General features: G+C 40.9%; 1 protein-coding gene across 1 annotated transcript in view; it reads right to left on the reverse strand.

Moving 5' to 3' along the window:
- Window positions 1-5565: 5565 nt before the first annotated feature.
- Window positions 5566-15820, reverse strand: part of AUTS2 (activator of transcription and developmental regulator AUTS2) — a 659029-nt gene continuing 648774 nt past the window's right edge. Inside the window, exons 17-19 of the mRNA XM_065731703.1 lie at window positions 14735-14818; window positions 13599-13821; window positions 5566-9087 (exon numbers count right to left, since the gene is read on the reverse strand). Of these exons, the coding sequence (XP_065587775.1) occupies window positions 7848-9087; window positions 13599-13821; window positions 14735-14818 (1547 nt within the window). The 3' untranslated portion in view covers window positions 5566-7847. The remainder of the gene's footprint in view (window positions 9088-13598; window positions 13822-14734; window positions 14819-15820) is intronic.

Genomic DNA, 15820 nt, shown 5'->3' on the forward strand with positions numbered 1-15820 from the left:
GCTCTATAAGCCACGATAATACAGTTAAGTGGAAAATGAGTCATTTAAAACCATAATGACTATCATAACGCAGCTCCGCTGACAACAAAGCACCGCTCACAGCAGAGCCACAGGGAGAGCACCGCAGGGCTGCTGGCTCTGCAGCCCCGCCACTGCTGGGAGGCCCCACTGGTATGGGGCAGCGCAGATGGCTCCTGCCCTCCGCAGGGCACTTGGGCATGAGTTGTCCTCTCATTAATGTGGCTCCTCATCCTGCTGCTGGCCCACCACTATGCTGACTCAGAAGTGAGCAGAGCTGAGTATTGGCCTTTGGGGTTGGCCTTCCCCACAGCAGGCCTGCTTGCTCCCAGAGCATCAGTCCAAGGGACTGATGCCACAGGGTGCTGAGAGCCACCCTTCAATCAGCCCACCTGTGTGGAACACACGGCCCTCCATGCAAGCACCCACCACAGGACAGATATTTCCAGAGCAAAGTTATCTCTGTGCAAATTAGCGTGCAAACTCTAGGATGCTGCAGCTGCAGGTGTGGAGCCATTTAGCAGCAATCTGTTGCTCACTGGAGAGGCTGCCCTGAGAAAATGCCCCTTGGAGACAGGCAGCCCCCTGAACATGTTAGAACAGGAAAAAAAAAGTGCTACAGTTTCTGCTGGTGTGAAGCAGACAGCTATTTGGATGTTAAATATACAGTTCTATGTCCTCAGAAAATTTGGTCTTCATTTCCCCTTCCCCATCTCCAAATGAAGCAATTCACTGCTGACAACAGTTGGCTCTTTCAAAAGGCATGTGGGGAGGAACACGTGTTGATGCCCTTGTGAATGGCTGAGGCTATAACGAGCTGACATAGGATTGCTCTCATTGTATGTACTGTTTCCAGTAGAGACATGTTTTATTCCTGTAACATAAGCAATGCACTTTGTTGCTGCACTGTAGCACCATGCACTCAAAGCCTAACTGTCCAGAATATGATTGCCTTTATCTAGCCAAATGCTGTGGCTAAGAGCCACTTCTGGTTCCTCTTACTAAATGTGATAAAGCAAGGTCACTCCCTAGCCAAGCTGATCATTGTCTGCCACAGCACTGGTGAGATTTCTGTCATTTATGCAGGGAAACAGGAGAGCTCCTTGCAGATCAGGCTCACATAAAAATAATTTACAGCCACATTCACCTTGCACAAAACAGTATAGCCATTCCATCAGCCTACACGTATTTTAGTTTTTCTTTAACTACCCTCTTGTGGTGTCTCTGAAGAACGACAACTTTTTCTAGCAGGTGAAAATAAATCCAGCACTTCAGCCCATTCCAGTATGGACTCAGACAAAACTGTCCTTTTGGAGGGCAATATACTAGCAGGTTTTTTACTTATAAGTTTTTTGTTTTTGTTTTTAATGCTCCAAATGCATTATGCCTGCCCTTGATATACTGAAGCTCTCTTACACAGGGACTACAGAAAGTCCCAGGAAGTTTATACTGTAAAGTTTAAATTATCTTTCAAAAATGTTAGTTCCTATGCTTTAATGCTAAAGCAGTCAGCACTCTGACAAAGGAAATCTACCACTTATTCAACAGAAATTAGTTAAGGGCTCTGAACATGCAAAGCAAGGGATGCATATCATCAGCATACAGTAATAATGCATATCTGACAGCTATGCAATCAATTAAGCTCTCCCTTAATTATTTTCTCCTCTTGAAACAAAGATGATTGTACTAGGAGTGGGTGGCTAGATACCTGGGGCTAAATACCACTTCTTCAAAAACGTGATAAATACAACCAAGAAAAATGCTACCCTCTGAGTGAGTTTCAGTGTTAATCGATATGGTGGCTATCAGACAAGCCACACTCAGTGTTACCTTATAGCCTATCTGCCTTCAATAACCAGAATGACCACAGGTCTTACAGGTACTTGAATTATTTTATTAACAAGCATAACACAATGGAAAGCTCAGCAATGACAGCAGAGTAACGAAGCCCTAGGCTGGAGCAAACGAGGAGTTGCTCAAAGGCAACAACCATGGGCACAGAAACAAAGCAAAGACTGCTTCACTTCAGAAGGCCTCAGATACACAGGGATCTCCAGCAAGGTGCCCTCACCCCCACTGCCAACCCTTAAATGTGGTCTGGGAAGGTGTGGATCGTAATGCCACCCCTTCTGGTCACTCAGTAATGCACATGAGCTCCCCTGGGTTGGCCCTGCCTTCTCAGTGGGTGCTCAATCACTGTTTCAAGCTGTGACTTAGCATTTCTGCTACAGTAAGTAAAACCATTATTTCACTGAGATAGCTTTAGGAAATCTAGGAGCGCAGGTGGCTGTTAGCGTAGGTTAGAGTGGCACTCTGAAAATCCTCATCACTCACTGCTACTGACTGCCTGATTTAGGGTTTTTTGTTTCTCTGGGTGACTGAGGCAGGAACCTAGTTCCTCTTAGTGACTAATGGGATGACTCGGGCAGTAGATGGCTGTTATCGTACTGGTGATTCTGTTTGTTCCCAACAAAACTTTCCCCATTTATAAAGCATGTATAATGATAAAGTAAAATATCAGACCTGTTGTGGAAACATCAAACACAATGAACACATCCTATAGTTAAAGCCTCAGCAGAAACCAGCAAAGGGAACATGTAGTGGTCACAAGGTACCAACATGATTGCATCCTCCATTGTTTGCAGTACAGAGCTTCATCCCAGGAGCACTGGGCCTGATGCCATGTATTTTGATGTATATAAATACATGTATTTCTATACACGGAGTACACACATGAGGAGGGACATATCCTTTGTGATCAGGAAATGCATTTGTTCTGTAATTATTTTAGTTGCAAGACGCCTGCAGAGAAATAAATGCCCAGCCAAACATACAACTTGTAAAACAAACCGTGCTGAAGACCCTCTGCTGACTCCACAACGTGTGCCTGGAGACGCTGGGAACCTTCCTCCTGGACACAAGCTGCTGCAGATGTTGGTTTCAGGAAGCACAGTGCCTGCCCTTGCCTGCAGCATTGTCACTTCTTGACCAGCAAAAGCCTGGTATCTATTATAGTCATTACCCAATGCACTAATTCACTGAAGCTCTGTTTTTGCCCAGTTACAGCAGCACTCACAAATGCTCAGGGCACCTGGCATGGTGCAATCACATTGTAAGAGTCAGACTGTTCCACAGAGCTTCACATAAAGAATGGGCAGGATTTGTACTTTAAAAGCAGGACAGAAAATCTCTGGAGACTACAAAATGAACAAGGTGTAGGTCCCACCATTCATTTTCACGTGCGCTTCTTTGAACCAGCTAAGTTAGAGAGACTAGTCTCTACCTAGTGAAGAAGTAAGCACTTAGAAAAGGCAATTCAAGGTTTTTAAGATGGAAACCTGATTCAGATCACCTTCTGAAAACTGGATGATTATGTCCCCAAAGATAGCAGTGGGAATCTAGGTGAATTTATCTGTTTATCCAGGCAAGACTTAACCAAATCACCATTGGACTACCAACGCCCTGCATTACTTGAGTCTTTGGTCTTTGCTGGAACCACAGCTCACTCTTCTTTCTTACCAGAACAAAAAGCCATCAGCAGCTCGTCTGTAAAAGAAATCTAATCAATGGTCTGTTACCTCATTCCAGTACCACAAGTGGCTTTCTGCAGAGGTCACCTGCATGTGTGAAGGAGTACAGTTCAAATTATCAAGAATCATACTGAATATTTACTTTATAAGGCACAGTCATAGCAAATAAAAAGCTTTCAGTAAAGTCCTCCCCCACCACCATTTGCCATCTTTCAGTCCAACGAAGACTACAGATTCTGTTTTCATAAGCTCACACAGGTGAAGGTAAAAAGGAACAAAAGCAGACATTGTATATGGCTCTCAGCAAAATTCATCTGCAGTACTTATTGCTATCTATAATATTATATTTAGCTGTCATAAGCCACCAAAACCAAAACAAAACAGAAAAAGCATGACTAGCAAAAAGGTGAGGTGTAATTAGCAGGAAACAAGGCATTTAGAAAGACAACAATGACAATCTAGAAAGTTAAAATGAAAAAAATATATATATATATGTACATATATATATAAAACAAAAGATGAAAGTTCTACCAGAGAATGGCTTTCAAAGAATCCCATTGCATGCCTTGATTTAGTTGGCATCTCAACTTGAGAACTAGTTGGATTGGGGCACGGTGGGATCTTTAAAGCATAAACAAAAGGTGCTGCATGTTTCAAGCACACTCACTCAGGGTTTTCTCTGTTCCTTATGTCTCATATTCCATAAAATAATACCCTTCAGAGTCACTTTCATTCCTATGGGTGGGAACGTCAGACTGTCTTTACATGTATTTTATTTCTCAAATGCTGGTGATTCAAAAGTTCAGAAATTAGAACAAATGTCTGGTATGAAAAAGCCTGCTAACAAGACTGTCCTACACCTGCAAGCTAAAGACTTGATATCAAACTTCTGAGAGGCTGTGAACACTTCTGAAATATTTAAAAGCATTAAAATCTTGTTACATCTTTTGTCATACCTTTCAGGCTTGTTCTTGTGAACATGAGAACTCTCATAAGACTGTTCTTCAAAGGCAGATAGCCACTTAAATTGCATCGAATTCAAAGACTGAAATGCCTCAATGCTTTCTTGGCCTCTGGAACTGATGTTTCATTGGCTTGATTGGAAATTCAGAACCATAAGCAGGAGTGTTCTCAGCACCTGTGAGGTCAAGGGTCATAGTTGGTACAATCCACATTTATTCCCCCTGAAGACATGGACAAAACTGCTAGAACTCCTATTACAATGCTGAGATGAGCTTTGAAGATTACACTTTCATTGGGCCCTCTCTTGTGGACTCCCTCACTGTACCTGTGCAAGCTTTCTCCCATACTTTTTATCCTTCTACAGCCATCTGTGGCTGCTTTCCTTCATCAGGTTGAATTATTTTTAATGATGAAGGCCAAGATATAGGCTGCTTGCAGAATAAAAAACCTCAAAGGTCCTTTTGTATATTATTCTACTGCTGGGTACATTGTTATTGAGAATATGCAGAGATCACATAAAATGGGTTTCCAGAAAGACACTGGGCTACTCTTTTCTCTTAGAAACATGGTTGAAATTCAGAGGAATTTCACTTTCTTCGGATTTGCATAGGAATAACACAGTAGATCAGACAGAAATGCTGCAACAGCAGAGAGAAACAAAACTGAACTTGAATGTATGGCTGCATGCATTCAGTTGTTTAAGCAACAAGTGGTAATTGTTTGGGGAGAAGAACGTTTTAAGTCTTTGTAAGGAAAGCAAATTTCAGTGTCATGAATCATCTCTGGAAAAAGAAACTTGGAAAAAAGTTTTGAAGTGTTTTCATTAAGCTTGTAACAGACACAAGCAAAGAAACAGACCAACCACCTGCAGGACATCGTGCCACATGAGGAGCCAAGTGCTTGTCTCAACAAAGGACACCATGAAAGCTGTGTTATGAAAATCTAAAAGCTTTGCAAGGAACGGCATGCATTTATGCCCAAATTGCTCACTGTAATCAAGAGCCATATTGTCAGCTGGAAACTGGTAAAACGCCATTGGCTTGCATGAAATTCACAAAAGGAATTGCATACAGCCACATACATGTAAGTATGGGACTAACCTACAAGACCAGCTGGTCAGTAGTTAAAAGAAAACGTAAGCAGGGCTCAGAGAGGATGTTTTAAAACAATCCAGGGAAGACAAGGATTTGGTCTCCTTTTTGTTCCTTTTTACCTGACCATGAAAATCATGTTTATAAGATAGCGTATAAAGTCTTGTCATGTCCTTTCCATTCTTAACGGCTATTTCTTCTGAACAAAAACCCACTCTTGGGAAAAGGTATGATTTCTCCCCCATAGCAATGATGGGGTACTCCACACAAAGAAGCACCTAGCAGTTTAGTTCACATTTTTTAATAACATGGCACAATTTACATTACACAAGTCTTCGCTGATGAGGAAACATGCTGAAGATTGAGAGCTGCTTCACTTTTCTTTTCACATAGGATCTAGAAAGGACTTTATTACATACAGGATAAACAGCAAAAAGGTTTGTATATAACAATCTCTTTACAATACTGAAAGCTACCACTACGGTTCCAGTGTACATATTCTTCAGGGTTGTTTTTTTTTTGTTTGTTTGTTTTTTTTGTAATTTTTTTTTGTAATTTTTCCTTCTGTTCTTAAAAAACCCAAAAACAAAAAAATGAAAATAAAAGGAAAAACAAAACAAAACAAAACAAAAAGAGAACACTGCACAACATCTGGAGTTCACAAAATCTGAAGCTCACAACTAAACCTTCAGTTGACTACTAAAATAGATCTCTGATCATTAGAAACGACTGTCTGGAGTTTTTTCTTTTTCTTTTTTCTTTTTTTGCCAAAACAGGATAACAACTTCAGATAGCACTTTAATACACTAGAAGACCAATGGAACTAATTTTATTTCATACATATATTTTACAGTCCAGTAGACAAGATATTGAATTCTCTCTGATAAAGTCATATTCTCTCCAAATATTTAGATAAGAAACTTAATGCATTATAAAAAAGTGTGTTATGAAAAGACAGATTTCAGAAGAATGATGCATTTTCTTAAAAAGGACCACGTTCTTCATGTTATTTCACATCTTCTGCGATTAGGGAACAACAAGGCTGACCTGTTAACTATTCACAGACTTTATTACCAACTGAAATACAACAAATTGCATTATGAAATCTGCAGCGGAGTTCATTAATTAAACTACCGATCCACAGTGAAAACATATCCATCATTGTTCTAGAAAAGTATTGGCTTTTTTGTAGGATTTGTTTCAATGTAGCTAGACAACACTTAAAAAAAAATAATAAAGTGTGCGTACAGATAAAAATGACACACAGACATGAATGGTTATTACCAGATGTTCTTCCAAAAATAAATCTGACGTGTCAGGTGATGAAAGATCTGGAAAATAGCCAGCATTTGATTATTACTCGGTTTAACCCAGATTAATGTGACTGCAAACCTATTTGTCATGACAGTATCAGTGATTATAGATTGCTAACCTGAAGCGTTCTAATACATGAGGTACAGTAACATCAGCATCTGGATGCGGGGGTTCAGACAGAAAACTACACTTCTAGTGGGCTATTTCCTCATCAAAACAAGCAGGAGAAAGAGGCTTCTAGTATAGATGAGCTTGTTCAGGGAAAATATGACTTTAAGTATGTTGTGTGTTGAAAAGGCTCCTTTGAGTTATAAAGGCTTTTGTGAAAAGCCTTAAAATTCATTGCATAGTTGAAGGGGTTTAGCTGTCTATAACAATATATGTAACACAGCATAAGCAGACTGTGTTGATCAATATTAAGTTTGCAAATAGCACAGTTTAAGAAGTATTAATGTATTATGTTACTTAATTTTATCTATTTACATTTTTACAAAGTAAAGCTTTCATCTTACCCTTTTTGCATATATGAACCATTAACCCATGAAGCACTCTTTTTACATAAATATCTACAAACGTCTTCACTTCTGGTCTGAAAGAGCTTTGTACGGTTGTCATTGGTGGTGGCTTGTTTCTAGTCAAATCGTTCAGATTCATGTCTTGTTCTTCAGTTCAAATTTTGAAACTTTAAAACGAGAAATAAAATAGAGTAGGAGACACGAGGAACATATGGACTTGGCTAAAAGATCTGGAAAATTTCAACATATAATATACAAAAAAAACATTTCAAAATCTTTGCACTCAGGTCTATACATATTGTACAGTGGGTCACAATCCCAGTCTGTATCAATAGACTAGTAAGAAGGTCTTTATATTATGTTCATTTACAACGTTCTGTCCCTCTTTGTCTGCTTTTTATTTAGTCTCGCTCTGCTTATCGAGCTTCGATGTCCTTGAGGGTATGAGAAGGAGGCCTCTCTCTCATCTCTGCTGACAGAGGAGTAGTCCTTCTTGGAGACCCAGGCCGAGGCCCCAGCGTAGAAATAAGCGGTGGAGGGGCACTGAGAGCTGCTGTGGGGGGAGTTTTATTGAGAATGCCATTTTGGTGTCCTGTTGGGGGACTGACTCTGGGGTAGTGCATGCTAGGAAGTCCTGGTGTGATGAGGCTTGGGTGAGGGAGGTGTCCATCCAAGGCGGCCGGGTGAACTGAGTGCAGGCGTGCATGTTCGTAGTCCTCTCTGAGCATGTGCAACCGCTCCCTGTCATCCAAATGGTTGCCCCGCTCATGCTCACGTCGAGGGTCAACGGAGAGAGGGTGATGGTGATGGTGGTGGTGATTGTAGTCGTGAGGTTCCCGATCCCTGAACGATCTGTCGGCTTCATATAATCTTGGTGTAGAAAGACGATGAAGGGGGTCATTTCTCAGCAAAAAGTCTCTGCCCAGGGGGTCTCTCCGATGAATATCTAGCTCTCTGTAAGGATCTCTTAAAGGATCTCTCATTGGATCCCAGTGGAAAGAAGGATAGGGAAAGCGTTCTCCACCAGGAATTGGGCTAATTCCCATAAACGGGGTCATCATGCGAGTCCTATCCAGGCCACTGATGCTGTTAATGTGATGTATCCCAGTCACACCTACAGTCATGGGCATAGACACTAATGGACTTGGATGGACATTAGATGTAGATATAGGCGGTGGCTGATCAGACGACCTGTGAGTCTGAGGTCCCTCATGTTGAGCATCATGGTCTTCCTTTCGCTCCTCCTTCACTTTGACCTCACTGCTCTTCTTCGGATTATCGTACGCTGCCTCATTCTTCCTCTCAGCCTCTCGGTTTGAAGTACTGTTAGGCCTGGTGCTCTCCACAACAGGGGGCCTAGCATAGGGTGAAGGAACCCTGGACATTTGCTTTGACTCTTCCACCACTCGGCTTTCATGGCTCAGGCTTTCTTTCTCTGAAATATAGTTGTCCTTCATCTTGTGCTCTTCAACATTAATTTCCTTCCGAGATTCGGAGTGATCCCTCTCTCGCTCTTTGGGTTTCTCTTTTTCTCGAACCTCAGGATTCAGATGGCTCCTGATCTGCTCAGCTGAGCTGCGGTTATGTCCGAGGGAGTTTACTGGATGGATAGGTGCTGGCGAAGGATGGCTGGAGTGTCTTTTCTCAATGCTCTCTCTAGGAAGAAAGAGAAGCATAAAAATTAAAGCACAAGAAACTCTCAAAAATAAAACAAAGCACTTGTTGCTTTGTAGTACGCTAGTAACAAGCACCATTTAATGCACTGCTTCTTTTACGCACTCAAAACACTGGAAGAGCATCCCATCTCTAATCTAGGTCTGTTCTGTTATCTCAGTGCAGGAGAAGAACCCTGAAGTATCTGCTTTGTGAGCGATCTGATTGAAACTTAAAACATGGAAGGATCCCAAGTAATCTAGCTCTAGAAAACATACTTCTAGGATGACAGCCTTAACTGTTTGAAAAGAAGAGAGAGAATAAAAAACATACTAACTTCATGCAAAAAAAAGTGGAGGCAATTACATCCAAATTACATGTGTAACAGGATTTTACCTGCTGCTTCTATTAAGTATGTTTGAGAAAATAGACAATATTTTGTTCAGCTGACTTTTAGAGAAACTTCCAAACCTATATTTACATTACAAGTTTCTTAACTAATTACCCTCATCCTTCTAGATTTTACTTCTCACAATTCAGTTTATTTCTCAAAACTGAAGATTAAAACTTCTCCAGATACCAATACTGCGGAGACAAGCCACATCCAAAAAGGCAGGCACTTCTCTAAGTGTGAAATAAGCTTCAGTGCATGTCTTCTAATAAAGGTAGCCATCATGTACAGATTATACACTGACTTCTTCAGCAGCGATGCCCATCATTCAAACTAGCTCTCAAAGGAACACCTCTTTGGAGTCTGTTGTTTTTTAGGACTGCCAATCCTTTCCCATTTCTAGGGCAGAGTGAGCACAGTGAAGTCAGCCCATTTATCTACCTGCCACTGGCCAAGAAGCCTTCCAAGTACTGCAAGTTCTTTCCATCTTTCAAACCTACTTATGTTGCATAAAAGTTTAGAGAATAATTGCTTGGCAGTGGATAACAAAACAAATTATCTGCATGGATCCTGTAGCAAGTATTTTCTGAAAGCAGAGCTGGCCAAATGGAATAGCATTGCAATTTAGATTGAATCAAATTTGTAAGGTAAAATGAATTCTTCAGTTCCAATGGTTTTCACATCTCACTAACTGCAACTGAGCTGCAGTTTCTCCATGAAGACAGCTCCAGATATTCAGTGCAGGACACGTGCTGTTTCCTAAATATGGGAATTCTGTTCCATCAGAGTGATGGACAGCATGCCATTAAAGGCAAAAGAGAGGGGTAAGCAGCAGTGTCCTCTGCAGTCCCTGAACAGCTGCAGTTTACATTCCTCTCTGGGTACCTCTAAGCTCTAGGTACTTTTGGATGGTGAAACTGCAGCAACTGCTAAAAACTATCTTTGAAAACGGAAATTGTTATTATGACCTCACTGGAAGAATCTTCTGTTGTAACTAGACTGATCTGTTGGAATTGTCAATTTATGGTCCATGTCTGAAGAAAAATCTAAGCGTCTGGAATTTAACTGTTAGAAAACATTTCTAAGTTGAAGCATTTGATACCAGAACTGCCCTGTCTGCACTGACCCCTAATTAACTCCTGGGTATCAGGTTCTGCTTTGATTAACTATGCCCTAAACATTCTGAAAATTGTGTCCTGGCTCTACTTTATCTCCTCTTGTTCTCCACTATATGTTTAGGTCATTTAACAACTTCCAGATTTGGACACAGTGAGACCAAGCCATGAAAACTTATTAAAGGGCACTTTAAATTGTTTTGTTTCACTAGGGGGAGCTGATTGAGCCCTTTAATTGATATTTAATCCATTTTCTGTATAACTAATGTAGTTTAAATTGTTTGTAAAAACTTAAGAAAATAATGGACTTTTTCTGTAATTAAAGAAAAGTACATATGCAATCAAAATAACATTTTCCTTTGCCAATTTAATCATCTTCAATTATAAGGATGGCATTATCTCAAGAGGCTATTGATTACTTAGATAATCATTCACTTACAGAAATGCCTGTCCAGTGGTCAGGGAGGGAACAGCTTTTTTTATCCTCAAATCTACCAAGGGCTCCTGAGGTTAATAACATGGGAAGAGCTGTAAGCCTCAGTCTCCATGAAAAAAGAAACTTAAGATCATATTTGACACTGTGTGCTATACTGAAAGACACTGCAGAAGACATCTTACACCAATTGTTTTGCTTCATTTATATTGACAGAGTGAACAATAGATTACTGTATTCTTTTTAATGTTCCAGGATTACCAACACATCAATGTCTTCGTTAGAATGGAACTGCTCAGTGACATCTTTTAAATTAAATAACACTAAGAAGGAACAAATTCTGTTTTGCACAACAGCTGTATTTGCTAACTTTTTTTCTAATGAGAGTCCTTGACATCAACAAAAAATTGCACACAGCCTTCCAGGAGAAAGCAGGAACTGGAACAGGACGTGGCAGAGCAGCTCCCCAACCAGCTCTGCACCCGGGAGGAGTTCACAGACTGCTGTTTCACATTATCTACACTCTCCTGAGGGATATATCCTATCTCACTCCAGCTAGGGAAGAACTGCAGTACTCTGGCCATTTATATTATCTGAAAAGAGCAATCAGTGATGCACGGTAACTCATTTTGACACCAATCTGAAATGAGGAGAAGGCAAGCTAAGAGGCATCTGCAAAGCACCTTCCACTGATTACAGAAAAAGTCTAGATGAAAGCTTTTGTCTAGATGGCCTGTTTGGCTGCTGATGCAGCTCAGGACAATTTTGATGGTGGGACAATTTTGAGATGAAATTATACCAGAACTGTGGGCATGATTCCCCATTCCGTCTAGTCAAGTTAGCAACAACAGAGATCAGGACCTCATCTAGAAGGGCGAGGCTGTATCTTCACCCTGCTGGGTGCCACTGAAGGTCAAAAGAGAGGTACGAGAAGCTCACAGGCTACACCAGACATTATTTATGTAGGGAGAGGGTCTCCAGGATGGAATTCTCTCCATCTTCTCCATTAGGCAACAGTGTGAGCAAGCTGCAAAGTAGAACTCTTCAAAACCACAAGGATGCATAGAGATACCGGATCAGCAAAGCTGTGATTGTGCTAAACTGGTACCCATAATTGTGCAGAAACATGAAGAATGAATGACGGTTACTTTTAAACTCTCAGATTATTGAAAATAAATATGTTCTGAGCTATGATATGGAATTCAGGCAATGCTAAAGCAGCTTGCAGGGGATGTGTTTCTGAAAGGGATTTTCTTCAGCAGGAACACCTCATAACAGAACAACAAAACAGTAACTGAAATAATCACATCATTGTAAAGACTGCCGTATCATTAGTAACTAAAATGCTTTGCCATTCAAGCCAGTAAAGTTACTCACATGCTTAAGCATTTCGCAAGACAGAATCCCCAATTTCTAACAGGAATTTATTTTGAAGCAATAACACCAGACATGAAAATAATGAAGCTATGCTATCAAACAGAAAATATTCCAAATGGAAAATGTAGGTGACGAGATCTGAAGCTTGACTTGCTCTTCACATTTTACAATAACATAGAAAAACTCTTCGATGTAGTTTTAGAATATCTAATGTGTTAGCATAACTTCTTTTTGAAGAGGCTACTAACACGTATACTTGGGTTAGTGACAACAACCCAAATTATGTGCAAACTTAACAGGAAAGCCATTAAGCCACAACTGGAAAAGCTGAAATCAGTCTCTCTACATTTCTCAAGGAAGGCATGACACTTGCTGAACGGCAAATTCTTATAATGTGGTACTTAAATGTTAAGAGGAATTGTTACGGAGTTAACTGTAGAATGGGAACAGTCCTGACAAAAAAAAAATATATATATATGACCAGGTTTTACTTTATGTTAACCCTTCCCAGCCTGGACATGTTAGAGTGCGACTCCATGTAAAACACTGAACAAAAGCCATGCTGGAAGGTATGCAATAGCAGTGCATGAATGTGTGCTTTCTTCAGGGGAATTCAGGCTGATTTGATGAACGGCATGCACTGACACTCACTGTGGAACTGGACAATGACATACCGTTGCATTTTACAGTGTTGCACTTTTACAACTTTATCAGTGGATTCTCTCCTTAGGCCGTTTTAGGGGACAGAAGCTGTGTTATTTCTTTTGCAGACAGAATCGGATTTACAAAGTTAAGTATTCACAAGTGCAGATATGTGTCTGATGGACTTTGTAATTCTTTTTGCATCCTGTCAGGCACCTATCTACACACTGAATCTTCAAAAAACCTATAAAAACGTCACCCACGAGGAAAGCATTCTATTCTCACTTGACACTGCCTGAACTCTGCTCCAGCAAAGCTCCTACTGATGAAATGAGGTGCAAGTGAGAAGAGAAACAGATGCAGCAGGAAGCACCCAAAGCAGATCTGCATCTTCCCTACTGACAGCTCTGCATCGTAGGTGGTGATGGAGTCAGCTCTACCCGAGTGTCCCTCTACTGAAGCTCTGGTTTAACAATGTGCCAGGCTGGGAAGGGTTAAAAGCGGAACGGAGCCCCAAGCTTTGAACTAGACAATTCTTGGAAGTGTTCTTTCGTACCTTTCTTTGTCATCTTTACTAACAGATGAGTCTCGTTTATCTACATCTCTATCTCTGTCATGAGCTGCAGCAGATGAACTGCGCTCCAGCTCTCCTGGCTTCAGCCAGGGCGGAGGGGTCGGGAACGAAGGAGGAGTTCGGTGCAGTCGGTTCCAGGGCTCGTGAGGGTTGCTAAAGCTCTGCATACTGGGGCCATCCTTGTGGCCGAACATTGAGTTGGGTGCTGAAATGGTGAAGTGGAAAACAAAAAGGTTTAAGAAAAAGGTATGCTCTAGTGAAGGTACTTACCAAAAAAACTTTTACAGCACTCAGAGTTAAAATGAATACATATTATTGGGAGCTGGAAAAGGAAAGGAAATTAACAGAGATTCATTAGAGGGTCTCATTCCTAAAAATGGGCAGGCATCTGATAGCTGTTTTAATTGGATAGGGAAATGCTGTGGATAAAATTGACGAGGGATGAAGTAGAAAGATAAAAGTGACAATGATCCTTAGTCCAAGTATTTTGGAGAAACCGGGAAATGAGCATTATACTGAATATAAATCACGGAAATTGTTGCATTTGATCCTGAACCGAAGTAAAATAATAAGTGGCCAAAATCATGCCGGATTTAAGCATGGTAAAAAGAGTGACTTTTACAAGGATGATCTTTTGTGACTGGACAAATCTAGAGGAATGTTGATGACCCTGGACAAATAAATGCAGGTTAGTGATCTTTTCCAGGCACATGTCCTGGATTCACTGGTGAGAAAGGAAAAAAAAAAGTTCTCATCCACAGCTAAGGATTACGAATAACCACTGCACGTTAACTGCTTTGACCATGCAACAAAACCGCGTGGAATCCCACAGACTCCTTCCACTCATGAGTTCTATATGAAGTTGTTTTTTTTGGAATAAACAATGTAATGTGACATTTAGCACTACGCTGAACCCAAACTATGAGGTAACTAATAGGAAATCATTTACTGGTGACTAAAAAATGCTGTTATTTAAAAGAAAAAGGTCACTTTTCAAATTACCATCTCTTACAGATGCATGATCTAAGCAACTGGTAAAACGACAGCAAATAGTCACCACTGCTCAATATTCTGAATTACAGAGCAAACAAGAATTCATACACAGAGAGGTTACTCACTGACTGTCGGGTTGCCGAGTCCCCCGAAGGCATTGCTGCCCACCGCAGTGAGACCGCTGAAGGAAGCTGGTCGATTGAAAGGCTCTGCAAACCAATGGAAACAGCTCACTGCTATGCTGGGAGTTGTGAGAAGGCATTAAGAGTGTTATCCAGCTGTGCTATGCCTGCATGAAAGCTCAGTCTGTGTCCAACATCGTCCACCCGCGTCACACCAGTGATGGTGAGAGGGTGGGAAATACAAACCAGTCTTTTTTTTTTTTTCCAGTGACAGTAGGAATGGGGCCACCTTACTAGAAAAAACCTCTACTTCCCAGAAAAGCAAAATGTCACAGCACACATGGTATGGAGGACTGCAATCCAGCAAAAGCAGCGACTTCACTTAAAATCTGCAAACATCTCAATTTTTCTGCCTTTTCATTCCCTTCCAACTCAGTTCCACAGTCCTCCTCAGGAAACGACCCTGCCTAGCAAGACAATTATGAAGTCTGGTAATTGTGCTTGCAAAACACCTTCAGGCCATGCCTCAGCCACGTCTCCTACACCACAGCCAGGACATACATACAGCGTCTTATTGTACTGATATGTCATGCTGACCTGAGCATTTTGCAGTGTAGGGAAGTCAGACAAAGCAAATGCTCAATTTCAGAGAAGTTTGGTGATTTGATGAAACTGCCATCACTAAGAAGAGGAAGGACAAACCTAACATTTTTTATAGGTAGCTCTGTACAGAATGATAAAAATACGTCACGAGTCCTCTGTATCAGCTTGGCAGCCCTCCTAAATCCCTCCCTATGCAAAACAAGATATCGAATTATAGTCCGGATCTCATGGGCAGCAGATTGCTTATTACAACACTGTTAAATTGATTTCAATGTTGTTTGTTTTCTTTAATGTTTATTTGCTATTTTTCACTGACATGCACGTTTAAGATCAGATCACAAGATTTTAAGGATCTGCTTCCCACTCACTCAAATAAAAAAGCAGCATCTCAGGAACAGTTTGGAACAGAAACACCTCTCTGAACCTGAGCCTTGATCTTCAAGTATTTTTTCAATGCCTATAAGGACAACTACGCTGAATCTTAAC

Source organism: Cyrtonyx montezumae, unplaced genomic scaffold (genome assembly GCF_038088225.1).
Source record: "Cyrtonyx montezumae isolate F1298 unplaced genomic scaffold, pur_monq_1.0 scaffold_15, whole genome shotgun sequence".
Lineage (NCBI taxonomy): Eukaryota > Metazoa > Chordata > Aves > Galliformes > Odontophoridae > Cyrtonyx > Cyrtonyx montezumae.